The 19,090-nt window shown below is 35.7% G+C and overlaps 3 protein-coding genes across 4 annotated transcripts; 2 read left to right on the top strand and 1 right to left on the bottom strand.

Moving 5' to 3' along the window:
- Positions 1-209: 209 nt before the first annotated feature.
- On the top strand, positions 210-5,658 carry ints14 (integrator complex subunit 14). Of its 2 annotated transcripts, none has more exons than XM_058751912.1 (12): positions 210-319; positions 817-1,097; positions 1,184-1,291; positions 1,730-1,885; positions 2,065-2,183; positions 2,307-2,449; positions 2,943-3,035; positions 3,794-3,938; positions 4,117-4,250; positions 4,622-4,740; positions 4,832-4,897; positions 5,065-5,658. In XM_058751912.1, exons 2-12 carry the CDS (start codon positions 876-878, stop codon positions 5,317-5,319), a joined length of 1,560 nt encoding a protein of 519 aa, XP_058607895.1. In that variant the 5' UTR covers positions 210-319; positions 817-875; the 3' UTR covers positions 5,320-5,658. The 2 variants fall into 2 exon arrangements, with proteins under 2 accessions (XP_058607895.1, XP_058607894.1); XM_058751911.1 differs by having other exon boundaries at positions 4,117-4,253.
- A 150-nt stretch (positions 5,659-5,808) lies between these two features.
- Positions 5,809-13,026, bottom strand: hacd3 (3-hydroxyacyl-CoA dehydratase 3). The gene is made up of 11 exons (XM_058751914.1): positions 12,793-13,026; positions 9,998-10,040; positions 9,845-9,918; positions 9,503-9,667; positions 9,351-9,399; positions 9,136-9,246; positions 8,329-8,456; positions 8,105-8,217; positions 6,839-6,945; positions 6,562-6,693; positions 5,809-6,333 (listed from the first exon to the last, which is right to left on the bottom strand). The coding sequence occupies exons 1-11, from the start codon at positions 12,871-12,873 to the stop codon at positions 6,257-6,259; spliced, it is 1,080 nt and encodes a 359-aa protein (XP_058607897.1). The 5' UTR covers positions 12,874-13,026; the 3' UTR covers positions 5,809-6,256.
- Positions 13,027-13,512: 486 nt separating this feature from the next.
- ppcdc (phosphopantothenoylcysteine decarboxylase) lies at positions 13,513-17,746 on the top strand. The gene is made up of 5 exons (XM_058751610.1): positions 13,513-13,958; positions 14,549-14,644; positions 14,790-14,918; positions 15,015-15,183; positions 15,424-17,746. The coding sequence occupies exons 1-5, from the start codon at positions 13,812-13,814 to the stop codon at positions 15,507-15,509; spliced, it is 627 nt and encodes a 208-aa protein (XP_058607593.1). The 5' UTR covers positions 13,513-13,811; the 3' UTR covers positions 15,510-17,746.
- The last annotated feature ends 1,344 nt before the right edge of the window (positions 17,747-19,090 follow it).

Below are 19,090 nucleotides of genomic sequence, written 5' to 3'. Positions count from 1 at the left end.
TATTATTGTTACATAATTGTGGTTATGGATTATGGATTACAGATTAATATTAAATTGGCCCACAATTCGATTTTTAACTGATTCTAACTCTTTTTGTCTACAGCAGCATTATCCTAGATATGTACGTTTGTGTATAGGCTATCTCTTGTATTTTTCCCCGTTTATTTTATGAGATAATTTATATTAAGATACAACTTTTAAAATATCATTTTCTCACGCGCGTTCTCGACTGGGAACTAGTTGGCAGGTTTCTTTTGTTTCCAAACGGTCCGGTTATCACGGTGCACACTTGGTTAAGAAGAAGGGATTTCAGCGATGGGTAACATTTTAACATTTTGTTTAAATTTTTCAAAAGTTGGTTTGTATATCTAACTTACGAGTTGTATTCGAAAATATCTACTGAAATTAAAACGTTTATAATCATTTTGAGTCAAATTTACAGTGAGAGCGTTTGACAGGACACTGGCATAGCGACACTCATTTTTAATTGGGTTGTTCTGTAACATGAAAAATAAATGAATAAACTATGTGTACGTACGTCTAAGAAACAGCCTAAGATTTGATGGTCTCCCAGCCTGGTCAAGCAGCTCTGGTTTTAGAGGGGTTTTGGATTCTGTAAGCTGGTCAGACTGGGAGACCAGTTTAAACCAGCAAAGACGAGCAAACCATCTTAGGCTGGTTTACGCTGTTTTTTTTTTCTTCAGCAGAGTGCAACAATAACAAAACCAGGGAAATTACTGTATATGTGCGTTTTCAATTAACCAAACCTGATTTGCCTCTTTGCTCACACTGTCATATGCTCCTGTTTTTACACAGATATTCCAAGCTTTCATTCATAACTGTTCTTCAAAGTGTAAAGAGAAGAGCTTGTAACCATGCCCACTTTGGTTCTTCTGGACTCGTCGCTGTCCATGACACGGCCCGTGTCAGTGGAGGGCAGTGAAGAGTTTCAGAGAAAGAACCTGGCAGTTCATGGACTGACCATGCTGTTTGAACACATGGCCACAAACTACAGACTAGAGTTCACTTCACTTGTCGCCTTCTCCTCCCTCTGGGAGCTTATGGTGCCCTTCACCAGAGACTACAATACTCTGCAGGTAAAAACAGACCAGTTGTCATGCTGTCTAAATAAAATAGAAGTTGTCTGGGGTCTTATTGTTATCTCTCATTCGATGTTTTGCAGGAAGCCTTGAATAACCTTGAAGACTATGATAAAACCTGTCTAGAGGCTGCATTGCAAGGTGTTAGTAATGTAGTACAGCAGGAATGGGGAACCTCTTGCCCATGCCAGGTAAAAAAAAAACATTATTGAAAATACAATATATTATGAAAAAATCTATATGTGAAGCATGCATTTACAGTACACTTATATAAACATATTGGAATAACCATAATAAATGATATAGTATGAAATACAGTGTTATGCAATGTCAGTGTACAGTACAATATAGTACATACAGTAATGTACGTTATACATTTAGATGTATAAAACAGCTGGCAATAGGTTAGGTCTGTTTAGTTAAAGTATATGATTGATGCTTTATATTGGTTACTGCTTTATTAGAATTTCTAGATTTTAAACATTAATGTTTGTAATATACAATTGAGATAATTGTTCCATTCTATTTTCTACATTACTATTTTCTTTGATATATAATGCTAAATGTTTTGATTTGACTGCATTGATGTTGTTTATCAGTGTTTATGTTGTTCTTATGGTGGCCTGTAGGTGGTACTGGTTACTGATGGTGCACTTGGCATTGGTCGTGGATCTTTGCGTCATTCCCTGCAAACAGTGAAACAACGTGTGGAGGACAAGAAATTTCCACTGCCGTTCCCATTCCCCTCCAAATTCTATGTCATGTGCATTGCAAATGCAGAGGAGGTACATTAGTCTGTTTTCAATGTGTCCTTACCAATGTTATTTTGCTATGATTAAGAGACTTAACATACTCAAGAACTCTGACCATACATTTTATTTCATAAATTTATATATTTGTAATTTCTTCCTTTATTTTATGTTTTTCCTTTATTAAATCTATGTTGTTTTGATGTCCCCTCAAGCTCCAAGCTACGGATAGCATGGATAACCTAGAGCAGCTGATTAATTTGAATGGTGGAGAGGGTCAGATATACACTATGGAGGGACCCCTTTGTCTTAAAAGTGTCCAGTCTATGTTTGGGTGAGTAATGTTACTTTGTGCATATATACTACTAAATACTGTATATTCTTGTATTTGATTTAATAAAGTGCATTTTGCTGTTTATGTAGCATTTGGAGGTTAACATCACTTTTGTGTTGGCAGTAAGCTGATTGACCAGGCATACTCTCCCTTCCATGCGGTGATGCGCTGTGGGAACCTGACCTCTGATGTGCAGGTCTTTCCCAGGCCAGAGCCAGTGATAATAGATGAGGAAGTGGATCCCATGCCCAGAACAGTGCAAACAGGTATGAGCAAAGAAGCTAGTCAAATGATCATGTCCTTAATGTTAATAGATTGTTGGAGACATCTTGAAATGCTACTTGCTGATTAAGGACCATGTGAAGTAATCCCAGAAGGTGCTTTTTGTTGGGTTTAAAGCAACTATTACAAAAAAAAAGTCCAAGGCACTTCTTCTGGTCCAAAAGATGGCATTCTGGCCATCTCAATAAACATTAAAAATGCCTACAACTCTGCACACTGATACATTTCGGCTTTCAGCCTTCTTCAGAGAGTGTCAGGTGTGTCACACACACATAAATAAGGCATTTTATGTGAGCATGTTTACATAATAAATATATTAAATATATTTATATAATAAATATTACATTTAAAGCCTTTAATCAGACAATAAATGTAAATAAATGTTTTTATTTGTTGCTAATCATGCTAGATTCTACATAAAGAGGAAACTGGAACAAAGTGCACTTGATATTATGTTACCTTGTGTTTTATATATAGACTTGGAGATTGTGGGTTTTATTGAGATTGGAGATATCTCCAGCCCCCCGGTTTTATCCAGGCACCTGGTCCTTCCCATTGCTGTGAACAAAGGTCAGTATTTTGCTTCATATATTTTTTCCTACAGCAGGTCATCTTATCCACATCCCTATTTATTTTCTGTTACTTCTGTTTTAATGACACAGCTGTTCAACTTGTTTATTTACAAAAAAAAGAAAGAAGTGGCAATATATTAAAATTGTGAAAGAAAACAATTTAATGGAATTCCATAATTCCAGGTAACACTTTATTAACCAATTAATTTAAATGACTTTTCTAGTTGTTCATGATTATTATGATTATTGGTATTATTTCACAGCAGTTGCTACCTAGAAAAATATTTTATAAAATATATTAGTCATAAATGTTTGTGTGTGTTTACGTGTGTTATATATATATATATATGTGTGTGTGTGTGTATATATATATATATATATATATATATATATAAATAGCCCACTCTGAATCATTCTAAGACTTAATGCTGGCAACAATGGAACCACTTGAGAGAGAACTGTCAGGAGACTTATTGCATAGCACAAAAAAGGACAATGGTACAAGAGCAACACCAAGTCATTGTTTTAAGTGTGAAAATATAGCAAAAGTAACAGAAATTCAAAAACAATAGACTTGTGACAAGGCCCCTGAAATAATCAGGCCTTCGCTTTAAGCTTTCATTTATTAATGAGTGATTTTTTGCTAGAAAAAGAGCAGGAGAAATACCAAGGAAGTGTCTCAGAGCCGGCAAAATTTATGATAAATATGTGTGTGTGATCGGCTGGGGCTCACAAGCATGTTCTTTTGCTTGACAGAGGGGGATGAGATCGGTACGGGGGCCACTGATGACACAGAGGAAGAGACCTCCACAAATCAGATGGCTGGAAAGAGCCCAAACTTCTGTGTTCTTCTGCATGGCAGCCTAAAGGTGGAGGGCATGGTGGCACTTGTACAACTAGGGTAAAGATCAATATGAAAATATGCATCTGCCTTTTCATAAGCATTCAAAATGTTGGCAATGCATTAATAAATGTGCTTTTAGTGAATTGCACTGTCAAATGAGAAGGATTTGTTTTCATCAACATATTTGAGATGAATAATCTAAAGTTTTCCCTGTCTGTAATGTTTCCTCTATCAGGCCAGACTGGTTCGGGATGCTTTATTCCCAGGCAGACAGTAAGAAGAAGTCCAATCTAATGATGTCACTCTTTGAGCTTGGCTCAGAGCCTCTGCCCTGGTTGGGTAGAATATCACAGCTTGGCCCTGCCTCAGGTAGCAAGTTTTTACTCAGTAATTTTATGCAACAGCCACACTAAAAATGCATAGAAAATAAACTGCACTGTATTGTTTTATGCATTGTGTTCAAGTAGTTAATAATTAATACACTGAAACAAAAGTAACCTGGATGGTTCAGAGCTCAGTTAGGAAACTTGTAGGTAAATACACAAGTGTCAGGGATAACGGTAATACCACACATTTGCATGATTAAATATTTATTTTCCTGTCTCACGTTATGGTACCTTCTGAGACTGGAGGAACATACATACATAAAAATATTTGCTCATTGTTTGCATAAGGTTTTGCTTACTGGCCAAACATATAAATATCAGTTGACTATGGTTCTTTGTTTGCATGACCTACAGATGCAGCTGAAAATCCCTATGGCGAAGATGACAGTAAAAGTCCTTTTCCCATACAGCCGAAGAACAAAAGAAGCTATGCTCAGAATGTTACTGTCTGGATTAAAGCCAGTGGACTGCAGGTATACACCTGAATACTACACATTTAATATATCTGACGGGACACTAATTAAAAGTCATTTTACTAAACTTTTTTTATAATCACACCTTCAGACGGATGTACAGAAAATTCTCCGCAATGCAAGAAAACTGCCAGAAAAAACACAAACCTTCTATAAGGTGGGTATTTATACATATTACTGTACAATTTGTTTTAAATTTCTTTCTCTAAATATATACTTTTTAAAAATAAAGTTTATGTAGAAAGGATATCATATGCTGATATTTGACCCTTTTGATTTGTTAAAATCCTTTTTTGTTGTGAAATGTTATTTTCATCACTGCAGGAACTGAACCGCCTGCGGAAGGCCGCTCTCGCCTTTGGTTTCTGGGAGCTTCTAAAGAGTGTGGCTGAACTTTTGGAGAGGGAGTGTACACTGCTGCCAGACTCCGCCCATCCCGATGCCGCCTTCCAGCTCTCTCATGCTGCCCAGCAGCTCAAACTGGCTAGCAGTGGAGACTCCAAGTATGCAGCCTATGAACACAACATAACCCCCATGCTCACTGATTTCTCAGGGGGAGGAGGAGCCGACAGAATATAGAGGATGTGGAGGTACAATGGTCAATGGACAACTGCCAGATCAGTTATAGAGGAATGTACCTTTATTTAAAAACTCTGCTCAATGGGAAATGTTTGTCCAAGGGAAATGAGTTGCTGCAGTAGAATCACAAATGTGGCTTTTTCAGTGTTCTATTAGTGCCACAAAGGTTTGGAAACGTGGCATAAATTATGACATTGAACACTCAGTTTGAGGAAAGAAAAACATTCATCGGTTTCCGAGAAAATGCATTTAGAGACTTTGGAATCTGTTTTCAGACCAGCAACTGTTTGTGTAAATAACTTTTTCTAACAATGAACAATAAAAATGAAACTGCCTGTAGTTTATGCTTAATGATAATCATCTGAAAATCAATGATTTGTTTCATTGAAATTTAATTAAACATTTCACCGTTTCATTTACACATTCACATCCAACGACACTGAACCGGCTCTTCTCATGTGACTTAAACGCTTCATGGCGTTTTCCCTGAGGTTCATGGTCTATGTTGTTGTTATCAGTGCGGTGTCAACAGAAACGACTACTAAAACACATCTCAGGCAATGACCGGAAAATATAATGTTACTTCTGTAAACCTGTCACACAGCTAATCTATAACATCAAACACACAAGCATACTGCATATAGATGGAATGATACAATGTATAAATACCTTCATAGTCCTGGTTTGATAAGATCTATTTCTTTCTAGTGTTTTAAATTAATCATCCATATCCTCTACAACTCAGACATGGTCTTTCAGCATGTAGAAAGTAAATGCACTTGAGTTGGTGTTTGAAAGAAGAGATGGTTTTCCCTCAGTAATGACTTCTCTGTGACAAAGGGCAAATGTAAAGAAAGAAAATGGAGACGGCAAATTAAACCAAAGAAAACAGAGATAGATACACATGGAGAGTGACACATGTGGCTTCCCCTTCCACTCAGTTGGCTTTCCTCTTTTTTGTGCGAAACCGTCTACTCCTTTGCTTGAAGAGGTGGCGGAAGTTGATGAAGAGGCCTGAAATTGTCAAAAATATATTTTTTTCGCATAGGAGTTATACTCTTACAGGGTTCCTACAGACATGGAGAACTTGGAAATATTAGGGAATTTAAAACATTTAAATGTCATGAAACTGTAATGGCAATTTATACTCAGTTTATGCTCAAAATGTCTATAAATACACTGGACAAACATTGTGGGAAGAACCCTGCATTCACTTTTTTGCATGTGTTTTGTGGACCTTACCCAAGAACATGATCACCAGGTAGAGCTGCAGGATGTAGGAAAAGCTGAGAGAGAAGCCAATGGCTTTAGGCAGAGGAATACTGAGGAGTTTGCTTTCATCAAAGATGGGGATGGACTGGATCACCGCCACAGCTGATCATAATATAAGGGAGCATAAGAAAAGCTGTCAGTTACACTTGTACATTATACATTAATGTCTCACCTTCTCATGAACAGCCCATCATGATTTTTCCTTTTGGTAGGGACAATCTACAGATTATGATTTGAGAACACATACCTTCAGCTAGAACTCCAAGAGGGTACAGTGGCATCCATATGGTGTATCTCAACCAAGTCAACAACTTCCATTCCGTATCAATGCAGGCCAACATGTAGAAAGGATACCTATGGTTCAATTTTACAAATGCAGGATTAGATCCATTTTTATTCAACAGAAGGTCCCTTTTAGGACTGAGCTGTAGGGCTCAGATGATTACAACACTAATAGAAAAATACACACTACCATTTAAAAAGTTTGGCGCCAGTAAGAGTTTTGTTCTTGTGAGTCTGTTATACTCACAAAGACTGCATTGATTTGATCAAAAATACAGTAAAACAATATTGTGAAACTATTATAATTTAATTTTTTTCTAATTTTAATATATTTCTGTGATGCAAAGCTGAATTTTCAGTTGTCATTACTCCAGTCTTCACTGTCACTGTTGATTTGATGCTCAGGAAGCATTTCTGATTATTATCAATGTTGAAAACATTTTTTTTTTTTTTTGAGAAACCATGATAAAAAAATGTCAGGGTTAGTCAATGAATACAAATTCCAAAAGAACAGCATTTATTTAAAATAGAAATCTTTTGTAATTGTAAATCCCTTTACTGCCACTTAATTTAATGCTGAATAAAAATTAAAAAAATCTTAGTGACCCCAAACTTTTGAAGTTACTGGTAAGTGTATATTTATTTAATAAAATATAAACAAATTACAAAAATATAACACTCAATACTATTACAGATATGTATTCTCATTTATATATTGTCAAATGAACACGTTACACTGCTTTCAGCCCTAGTTTTGAGGTACTGACTCTGCCATTTCACTGCACACGGATGTTTGTCTCCTAGTGATAAGTTGTGTGAGCCAACAGGAAGAGAATGATAGCGGAAGAAGTGTGGATAAACTGTGGCTGTACACAAACCACATCACTGATGAAAGAGCAAAGAACATAAAAACGGCCTAAAATCATTAACCTACATATTTATAAATATACAAAGCTCAAAAAGATACACAGGTAAATTTCTTTCAAATGTAGTATGTATTCTGTTGCTGTAATTCCAATTTAGCTTCTAATTTTCAGTATATTTTGAAAAGAAAATGCTTTTGCTTTAAAAAACTAAGGACTGCAAATAGGAAGTTGAAATATTAGCACAAAGAGGATATCCTGTAGATAAAGAATGCAGACTACCCCACCACACAAACTCCTACATTTCCTCACCATCAGCAGAAAATATGCTCTTAATAAACATGCACATGTAACACACTATTAATTACCTGAATATCTCAATCATACTCCATAGATAGAAGACAAAGAAGACCACTGGCTTGTTCTGCATATCCTCCAAAGTGCCAAATATGACAAAAAGGATGAAGTTCCTCCCCATCACCTTTAACAAGAGGAATGTAAATATCTCACTGTCATGAAACTGATTATTCAAAGCAGTATATAATGAAGTGCATTTAATTGATTACAAAAGAATGAGGTGCACCAGACATACCTGAATGAAAGCAGGCATGACTCCAGTCTTAACCAATCCAACAGCAGGATTAATAACCTCCATTATTGCCAGCATCTGACAGAAGTACATCACGTCGGCAATGGTATGAAATGTATCGTAGAAAGAATCTGTTGGGTTGAGAAAAAAAAAAAAAAAAAAACAGTAAAGACCATACTGAACCCTGACACATAGAAAACTGTTTTCACAGTTTGGAGAACCACTTTACACCAACCAATTAAAGTGACTTTTTCACACTGCTCATAATTCATCCCAGGTTAACAATTAATCCTGGGTATTGATACGCTGATGTTTCACACTGTACAGTCCTAGATTCTGGGTTAACGTTCTTATTTGCATATTTGTGGTGTCAGTGTCATTGATTGGATAAATGCAACACACAACTTGTTTACATAAACACTGCAAAAGCTGTGCTCTCCATGTTTCTGAGCAGGGGTTTCTTAACCCCCGGGGAAAATCCCCACTTCTAAAATGCCCACTGAGAATTTACATTATTTAACCTGGGTTTGAAAGGGATTTAGAAGCCCTAAACTGATTTTTTTCCTCCCTCTCTCTCTCTCTCTCTATATATATATATATATATATATATATATATATATATATATATATATATATATATATATATACACATACATATATATACACATATACAAAAATTTGCATAACAGACCTGCAGGCCTTCTAAAAAAAAAAAAAATCAAATGAGATGCATTTCCTCACAATAACAACAGCTAAAAAGCAGAAGTGTATCTTTAAGCTGCTTACAAAAAGTTGAAAAGCTAGACTAACCTTGCCCAAGAATGAACAGACGTACAGTCATGTTGACAAATATCCAGGAATAACCGAGGAACTGGACCAAGTTGTACATAAAGAGAAAACCTTTTTTCAAGCCAAGAAAAGCTGTAAACACAGTAACATAAAAGAGTAATGAATACATGGTTATTATTCGGTAAGCTGACCCGATGCGTTTACTTTCTACTTGAAAGAATTAAATATATACTCACGGTCCTTACGAACCCTTGACTCAATGTTGATTTTGTTTATTTTCTCTTCCTGTGTACAAAAAGCAGTTTAACACATCAGACAGTGCACTACTATGAAGCTCCTCAAGTATAACAAATAATTTGTGTTTATGGTTATTAGTAAACCTCTTCACCTTCTCTCTGAGCTCCATTTCTGCATCTGACTCATCCAGCCAGCGGTCAAAATCAGGTGCTAAAAACAGAGGCTTCTTCTCTTGTTTAGTGAGTCGATCCCACCAGACGTGGCCCTGCTTCTTTACTGTGATATTCACCTGCCGCTGGGTGGATTTGTGTTTCACCTGTGGACACAAACATTTTCATGTTCCTCCAACATAATCAAACAGAACAAAGCATCAAACCAAATGTGCTTCTGTTTTTGACAAGGTAAATGTTCATCTCGCTTCATTGTGCAACCAAACACTTTACATATGTTTTCAAAAATTTCTCACAACAGTATAAAGGAAGATGGCTGTTACCTCAGGTTTAACAGGTTTTAAGAATTCCAGACTGAATTCATATTCATTTTCTCCTTTTGCACCATGCCCTTGACCTTGAAAAGAGCAGAATAAACAGAAGTCACACAACCAAAAAGAAAGAGCATCCAGCTGATGGTTAGTCGTGAGATGTACCTTTGAAGTGAAGGATGTTCTCTTCTACACCAATACTGAGACTCTGTGCGATAGAGACGAAACGAGTACAAAGAAGTATGAAGTAAAGTTTCAAGCTCCTCCTCCCACTGCCTGTTTTATCAGTACAATGCCCTCAAATGCACCATGCATCAAACGGACATCATAATACGCAGTTATAAAACAATAAAGCATCAGTAATGAATGGATTACAATAGAAAAACACATTTTGTCAGGCTTTCTGATCATTGACATTCCATGTTTTTTAAAATCATTTTAAAGTGGTTACAATATTTGAAATGAATAGATTTGAACGATTACACTTATTAGTCTACAAATGACCAGCAGACCAATATTATAACACAGATTTTTGCATTCTTCTTGCTCCATGGAATCCCTGCCTGGTAAAATTCTATTATGTACTGAACAGTTTATATAACCGTGGTTCTCAACTGGGGGCTTCTCAAAAGTGTTATATGTTGACCTGGAAAACTATATATATATATATATATACATACATACACACACACGTGGTCAGAATTGTTGGTACCCTTGGTAAATATGATCAAAGAAGGCTGTGGAAATTAATCTGCATTGTTAATCCTTTTGATCTATTATTTTTTAAAAATTCACAAAAATCTAACCTTTCACTGGATAATAAGAATTTAAAATGGGGGCAAATATCATTATGAAATAAACATTTTTCTCTAATACACATTGGCCACAATTAACAGCACCCTTTTATTCAATACTTTTTGAAACCTCCATTTGCCAAAATAGTATAGGAGTTTTCTCCTATAATGCCTGATGAGGTTAGAGAACACCTGACAAGAGATCAGAGACCATTCCTTCATCCAGAATCACTCCAGACCCTTTAGATTCCCAGCTCCATGTTGGTGCTTCTCTTCAGTTCACTCCACTCATTTTCTATAGGGTTCAGGTCAGAGGACTGGAATGGCCAGCAGAAGCTTGGTTTTGTGCTCAGTGACCCATTTTTGTGTTGTTTTTGAGGTTTGTGTTTGGATTATTGTACGGTTGGAAGATCCAAACATGGCCCATTATAAGATTTCTAACAGAGTCAGTCACGTATTGATTTTTTATCTGTTGGTATTTGATAGAATCAGTGATGTCATGTGTCTAAACAAGATGTCCAGGACCTCCAGCAGAAATATAGGCCCACAACATCAAAAATACAGCAGTATATTTCATTGTACACATGGGGTACTTTTTATCTCTGTGTTCACCAAACCCATCTTGATTGTTAGCTGCTAAAAAGTTAATTTTTTAGTTACATCTGACCATAGAAGCCAGTCCCATTTGAAGTTCCAGTCGTGTCTGATAACTGAATATGCTGGAGATTGTTTTTGGATGAGCGAGGAGAATTTCTCTTGAAACCCTCCCAAACAACATGTGGTGATGTAGGTGCTGTTTGATCATTTTTTAAAAGGTTTTCTGACCCTGAACTCAACCTTTTTCTGCAATTCTCCAGCTGTGATACTTGAAGAGTCTTTAACCACTCAAACTCTCCTTCTCACCGTGCATTAGGACGATATAGGCACACGTCCTCTTCCAGGCAGTTTCGTAACATTTATGTTGATTGGAAATTCTTAATTATTGCCCTGATGGTGGAAATGGGAATTTTCACTGCTCTAGCTCTTTTCTTAAAGCCACTTCACTAATTTGTGAAGCTCAATTTTGCTGCACTTCAGAAATATATTCTTTGTTTTTTCTCATTGTGATGGATGATTAATTTGGAATTTGGCCTTTGTTTTGTTTTCCCTCCTATTTATATTTCTATGAGACAGGAAGCCATGGCTGGATAATTTTATGTTCATAATCACGCTGGTGTGCTTAAAATTGTGAACATGAATGGGAATATACTTCAGAGATATTTTACTCATAAGAATTTCTAGGGGTGCCAGTAATTGTGTCCAACATGTATTTGAGAAAAAAACACTGATCTCATAATGATATTTCCCCCCATTTTAAATTCTTATTCTCCAATGAAAGCTTAGATTTTTGTGATTTAAAAAAAATAAAAGATCAAAAGGATTAAAAATGCACATTTATTTTCACACCCTACTTTGATCATATTTACCAAGGGTACCAACAATTCTGACCACGTGTGTATACATACATACCGTTTTTTGGGGCTTGTGTTGACAGGGTTGGCAATTAAAATGCCAAAAGTCATAATGTTTTGACCGATGTATGGCATTTATTTTTCTTTTGCCATTCTGACTTATTGGAGACATACTAAGGTAAACAATGTAACAGCTTTCCAAACTGTTTTAACATTTATTTGCATAAAGCAACCCTATTAATATAGAACAGAAATACCACCTTTGTTCCAGAGCGCTCAGTGGCAGAAGGATATTCTATCTATTCACCTTAATTAGTAGACTGGTCAAACATGCTTTAACCTGCCCTGAGAAAGCAATGAGGGGGAAAGGGGCAGATACTGTGTCAGAAACTGGATTGTAAATAAAACATTGCTCTGTCATTGTACCAGATGGTTGGGCCAGATGGTTAGTGGGTCCAGCAGGATCAATTCATGATCTCCCTTTCAGTAATCTTCATTTTTATTCTCTGAGATCTAGGCTTGATGCAAGCCCTGTCAACAGACCTACAGAGGCTGATGTTATTCAACAGAATATCAGCGTAACACCATTCACTTTTATAGTTCTGTAACAAACGAGCTGGATTTTCATATATATTAAATGCAATAAATGCGAAAAGGAAGCAGAATAAGAAAAGGACTATTATGAAACAATTGCCCCAGAGCAAGTTTTTCTTACCTGTGCATCACTGATCTCCACTCGCAGGTATATCTCCCCATGCCGCTGCGCCCAATACACGTGAGGTGTGAGAGCCTGCATTTCAAATATTCACATTAAACAATGCGCCTCAGATTTAACAATGAATGACGGGCAATGTAAATCTTGCAACAAGCAGCCGGAAGACGTTTCCAAAGATTCTGTCATTTGTCCAGAATATTCTTCGAGTGCGCGTGCGTGCACGTGTCATGAACGCAACACTCACCGCCCTCTTTTTCAAGTTCCGGAAGTATCCAATTAATTTTCTATAAAACGTCAAAAGTAAAAGGTTTTAAGCCTCAAATCAAACCACCCGGCCATGAGACAAGTCGCAGCTTTCAAACATGTATTTAAAGAAACGGAAATCGGAGAAAAGGACAACGGTACAAGACAATGAACTACGCTACCCATGAAGCACTGCGAATGACGTAATCGAACAAATGAACTACAATCATGCGAAATTAAAAATAAATACAATGTGCAATACAAAACTATCAATTTATCGATTTTTATTATATATTTTATTTACAATATTTAATACTGTAAATATTTACAATATTTAATAGCCTATACTTGAGCTGCCCTCAGGATTATGGGTAGCACAATTCGTCACTGGGAATGACTTTTTTAAATGAAGTTCAAATTATATTTCATTCTCACAAATAAAGGCGTATATCATCCTATAAGTAAGAATATTTGACGTTTGACGGCTTCATGTGTCATTTTACTCGGTACTTCCGGCCAGCGACGGCGCTGTGACGATGATTGTAACAGCTCCAATGTTTACGGAAGTGGACAAAACGTGAAGAATGAGCGACTACTGACATACACGGACTGCTACTTAAATGTGCAGTTTAATTGTCCAATAAAATTTAATCTCGAAGTACATTTCAAATATGAATGATACAAATATCATACCTTACAAGAGAAATACTTTAGACAGGGGGAACTAACCAAATATAAAGTCTTGTATAGTTAACAAGATTAAGTTTTATGTTTTTATGATGCTGCAGAATTCTGAATCTGATCATATACAACTGGACTTGCAAACAAATAGTAGAAAATTTCATGTTCTAGTTGGTTTGACTGGCAGTGTAGCTGCACTCAAGGCGCCTTTGTTGGTAACACAACTACTTGAGATTCCAGGGGTAAGTGTATATATATATTCAAACAGTTTCTGCTTGATTTCACAGAGCCACTGCTGTCCTTGAGTTTATCATGTTCGCCATTGTCATTTCACACATTTATCCACTAGGGAGTGCTATTTGTTACAACATAGAAAGTTATTCTAATATGACTATATTATATATCTTAATTTATAGAATACAAAGTAAACTTTTTTAAGATGGAAATTATGCTAGTTCTCTTTTAAGAGTTTTTATGTTTAGTTCTAATTTAAGTTAACATGGGGTTATTTCTATATAATTTTAATCAATTTATTTTGGTTTGTTGCATTTTGCCTTTCAGAATTAATAAAACAATTACATCTTGAGTACATTTATTTATTTATTTATTTATTTATTTTTATTGATTGATTGATTTAGTAATAAATAACTAAATAACTGAATAAATATATAAAATTAAAAAGCAAAAAATATATATTTCATATATTTATCTTTACTTTAAGTTTTTTGTCCTGTTCATTTGTTATTCTAAATTAGAAATTATTTTACATCTGGTGCTTCAAGGTTAAAAGCTAGATTTAAAAAGTGAACATTTTTTCTGTTCTGTTCTCTAGGTTGATGTCCGTGTGGTCACTACAGACCATGCCACTCATTTTTACGATATCAATGAAGTCCCTGTCCGTGTGTTCACAGATAAGGATGAGTGGGAGGTAAGTACAGCCTTTGAAGAGGAAGCGATGTATTTTCACTGTTCAAAGAACAACATAATATTGTTTCCTGCTGTGACGTTACATCAGTAGCCAGATTCATTTTTCATAGAAGATATGAAGGGTTTTCTTTATATTTCTATGCTAGATGTGGACAAAGCGCTCTGACCCTGTGCTTCATATCGAACTTAGACGTTGGGCTGATCTGCTAGTAATCGCTCCACTGGATGCCAACACACTTGGTAAAATTGCCAATGGAATATGTGACAACCTCCTGGTAGGTCGTGTATTTATTACATTGTTGTGGCATTTTGTATGGATTTGTTTTGATACATTAGTATCTAAGTGTGTTTATCCGTTTTGTTCATGACAGACATGTGTGGTACGGGCCTGGGACACCAGCCGTCCTCTGCTCTTCTGTCCTGCTATGAACACAGCCATGTGGCAGCACCCTATCACTGCACAGCAAGTGGCCACGCTTAAAAGCTTTGGCTACGTTGAGATACCATGCATTGCCAAAAAATTAGTCTGTGGAGATGAAGGTATCTTCTAAGAAAGTGTATGGCTTTTATGAGGCAATTGCATTGATAAGGGAAAATGGAACAGATTAAAAATTTGCATCAGTGTGTGAAATTACTCATGCATTATTCGTTAACTGAAGATCAAACAGATGGAATCTGGCAGGCTTTGATAAGCATGCTCTTTGATCAAAGAAGGACTTAATGAATTAATGTTTCTTGTGTTTTGGCTCGTCTTACATTCCAGTCTTGCTGTCTTCACAGGTAAAGGTGCCATGGCAGAGGTTTCAACTATTGTTGAAACTGTCAAACAATACAAACCAGAAACATCCTCAGTGACCTCGGACTAAACATACCAGTGGTAATGAGACACAAGGTTATCTATGGAAGCCCATTTCCTAATAAAAAAAATATATATATATATATATATCCAGAATAAAAAATAATAATTAAGGGAATTGTTTTTTTTTTAGTTTGTTTGTTTTTTGCAATTATGAGTTTATATTTCACACTTCTGACTTTTTTTTTTCAAAATTGTAAGATAGAAACTCAGAATTGTTAGATATAAACTTGCAATTCTAAGAAAAAAAGTCAGAATTGTGAATAAAAATTTGCAATTACAATTCTTAAAAGTCAAAATTCAAAGTTTACATCTGACAAATTTCACTTTTTTCAGAATTGCTAGTTTACATCTTGCAATTCTGTTTTTATATCTCACAAATGTGACTTTTTTCTTAGAATTGTGAGAAACAAAGTCTAAATTGTGAAGACGCAGTTACCCTTTTAATTTTTTATTTTTTCGTGGCAGAAATGGGCTTTCAATTTCATAGTTATCTGCACAATCAATAAAGACAATTTAAAGTATTTATGATATGTAAAAAGTTTAATATTTTAGTGTTTTACAATTATACGTTTCAATGTTGAGAAACAAACAAACAAACATTATTTTTCTGTTATTTATGTTTGTAATGATTGTATTCATTACATCCATTTATTTTTAAATAGTAATTTCAAATAAATTACTAAATTATATTCAATATTGAAAATGTTCCTCATAATAAAGTGTCACATATCAGCATAGTTGAATGTCACTGTTGTTAAATATTTGGATCTGCCCTGGTAGCTAATCCTTTTTTTTAAACTAATTATGATAAATGATCAGAGGACTGACACAGTCTGTTGTTACTTAATGGGCACAAAAGTCATGTAATGCTTATGGCAAATAAGGAGAAAAATAGGATAAAATAAAAATAGTAGAATATTTTACGGGAAAACATATTTATGTTTGGTGAGGTTTACTTGATAAATGAAATGTTTTAAATAGTCTTCGACCTTGGATTGGCATGCATGTTCTCTCTGTGACCTTTCACCCAGCGAGGGCCTCAGAGGTCGAGTGAGGGGCCTTTAACCACAACAGCAGCAAGAGATTTTCATGAAAATAGTCAGGTTGTGCTAGAAAATACTAATGCTCTCAACACCTCCAAATACCTTGTTTTGTTCAGGTACATATCCTGTTGCAGGTTACCGTTAGAAATGTGTTCCATCTGTTAATCATTTGTGGTTAACCACCTTGATTCTCATTTGGCTAAAATATACCAACAGCATGAGTATAGAAATGATTTTTTTTTTTTTTTTTTTTTTTGGCACCCTTCAGCTACTGTAAAGTTTTCCAGATTCCTCTTCAAGCATGATTTGACACCTGTTAATCTGTGCTATAAATATGTACAAGGTTTTAACAGCACTAAGATTTTGAAGTTTAAACGAAGAGGGAATCTGAAGAGAATGTGGGATTATAGAGTACGGTAGTAAGATTTTAAAGATTTTTTTAAATCTAGGTTTAAAGGATATAGTAGCAATACTGTTTAATTCTGTCTTAAATGTTCTTCTTATTTCTAAAAGTGTTGAAATGTTACATTTCCTAAAATATACAATTTTGGGCTATGTCATCTGCCCTGATTTTTTAAGTTCCACTCTGTAACAAAGTAGAAGTGTTAAAGGAGAAATTCTATTTTGCACTTCCTAAAATCTGAATCATACTTTTAGTTAATTTAGTATTTGTGTGCACATTTTTTATAACAAAGAATCACTGTCCCCAGTATTGCTGCTAGTAACATCATGCCAGCATTTAGTGGAGCTTTCAGGGAAAAAAATGATAGAAATGAGTGTCATGGGAAGCACACCAGATTATGATCAGAAGTTCATTTTAGTCAGTATTTGAAACATTTTAATTGATAAATCAAACACAGTCATTTGTATAAATAGGTTTGCATCTATACGGCATATGGTCGTAATGGCTCTTGTTGACCTATTCTGTCTACATAATCTTTTCCCTCATCCCGATCATTGTTTTTTTGTGTCTTTTCCTCAAGGCTAAAGATTTATAAAAGTCTGGTCAACACACATGCCTGACATTGGAGTTAGAACAAAGGGTGTATCTATGTCACTGCGGTTTAAAAGGATAGATAACATCCTGCTAATGTGTGTATAGGGATAAACAGCTTATGTGACCATTTATACAATACGTGAAATTGTTTTTAAGAGACACATTGTTCAAAAACAACTTTCTTTGGACCTGTTAAAATCACTCCAGAACATGTATATAGGCCTATATATACATATATATATATATATATATATATATATATATATACACAGTGCCATGAAAAGGTTTTTGCCCCCTACCTGTTTTTAAAATCTTTTGCATATTTGTCACACTTAAAAGATTCAGATCATCAAACTAATTTTTATATTACACAAAGATAATGAAAGTAAATACAAAATGCAGTTTTTAAATGATGATTTAATTTATTAAGGGAAAAAAGCTGTCCAAACCTACCTGGCCCTACATGAAAAATTAATTGCCCCCTATTGTTAAATCATGAAAGAACTGTGATTAACCACATTATTTTAGAAAGCTGAGTTAAATTTCACTAGTCAAACCCAGGCCTGATTACTGCCAGACCTGTTGACCTGTTTAAGTGAAGAAATCACTTAAATAGAACCTGTCTAACTAAGTGAAGCATGCTTAAAGAGCAACACATCATGCCGTGATCTAAAGAAATTCAAGAACAGATGAGAAACAAAATAGTTGACATGTATCAGTCTGGAAAGGGTTATAAAGCCATTTCTAAGGCTTTGGGACTCCAGCAAACCATGGTCATAGCCATTATCCACAAATGGAGAAAACTCGGAACAGTGGTGAACCTTCCCAGGAGTGGCCGGCCTACCAAAACTACTCCAAGTGCGCAATGATGACTCATCCAGGAGGTCATAAAAGAACCCAGAACAACATCTAAAGAACTGCAGGCCTCACTTGCCTCAGTGTTCATGATTCAACAATAAGAAAGAGACTGGGCAAAAACGGCATCCATGGGAGAGTTCCAAGGCAAAAGCCACTGCTGACCAAAAAGAACTCAAAAGCTCATCTCGGTCTGGGGCTGCTTTACAGCTTCTGGACCTGGATGACTTGCCATAATTGATGGAACCATGAATTCTGCACTCTATCAGAAAATCCTGAAGGAGAATGTCCGGCTGTCAGGTTGTGACCTCAAGCTCAAGCGTACTTGGGTTATGCAGCAGGACAATGATCTGAAACTCACCATCAAGTACACCTCTGAATGGCTCAAGAAAAACAAAATTAAGGTTTTGGAGTGGTTAAGTCAAAGTCCAGGCTTAAATCCTATTGAGATGCTGTGGCATGACATTAAACAGTCCATTCATGCTTGAAAACCCTCCAATGTGGCTGAATTAAAACAATTCTGCAAAGAAGAGTGGGCCAAAATTCCTCCACAGCAATGTGAAAGACTCATTGCCAGTTATCGCAAACGCTTGATTGCAGTTGTTAGTGCCAAGGGTGGCACAACCAGTTATTAGATTTAGGTGGCAATTACTTTTTAACGTAGGGCCAGGCAGGTTTGGACAGCTTTTTTAC

The sequence above is a fragment of the Onychostoma macrolepis genome, chromosome 18 (assembly GCF_012432095.1).
Source record: "Onychostoma macrolepis isolate SWU-2019 chromosome 18, ASM1243209v1, whole genome shotgun sequence".
Lineage (NCBI taxonomy): Eukaryota > Metazoa > Chordata > Actinopteri > Cypriniformes > Cyprinidae > Onychostoma > Onychostoma macrolepis.
This window is presented reverse-complemented; position numbering and strand designations above follow the sequence as displayed.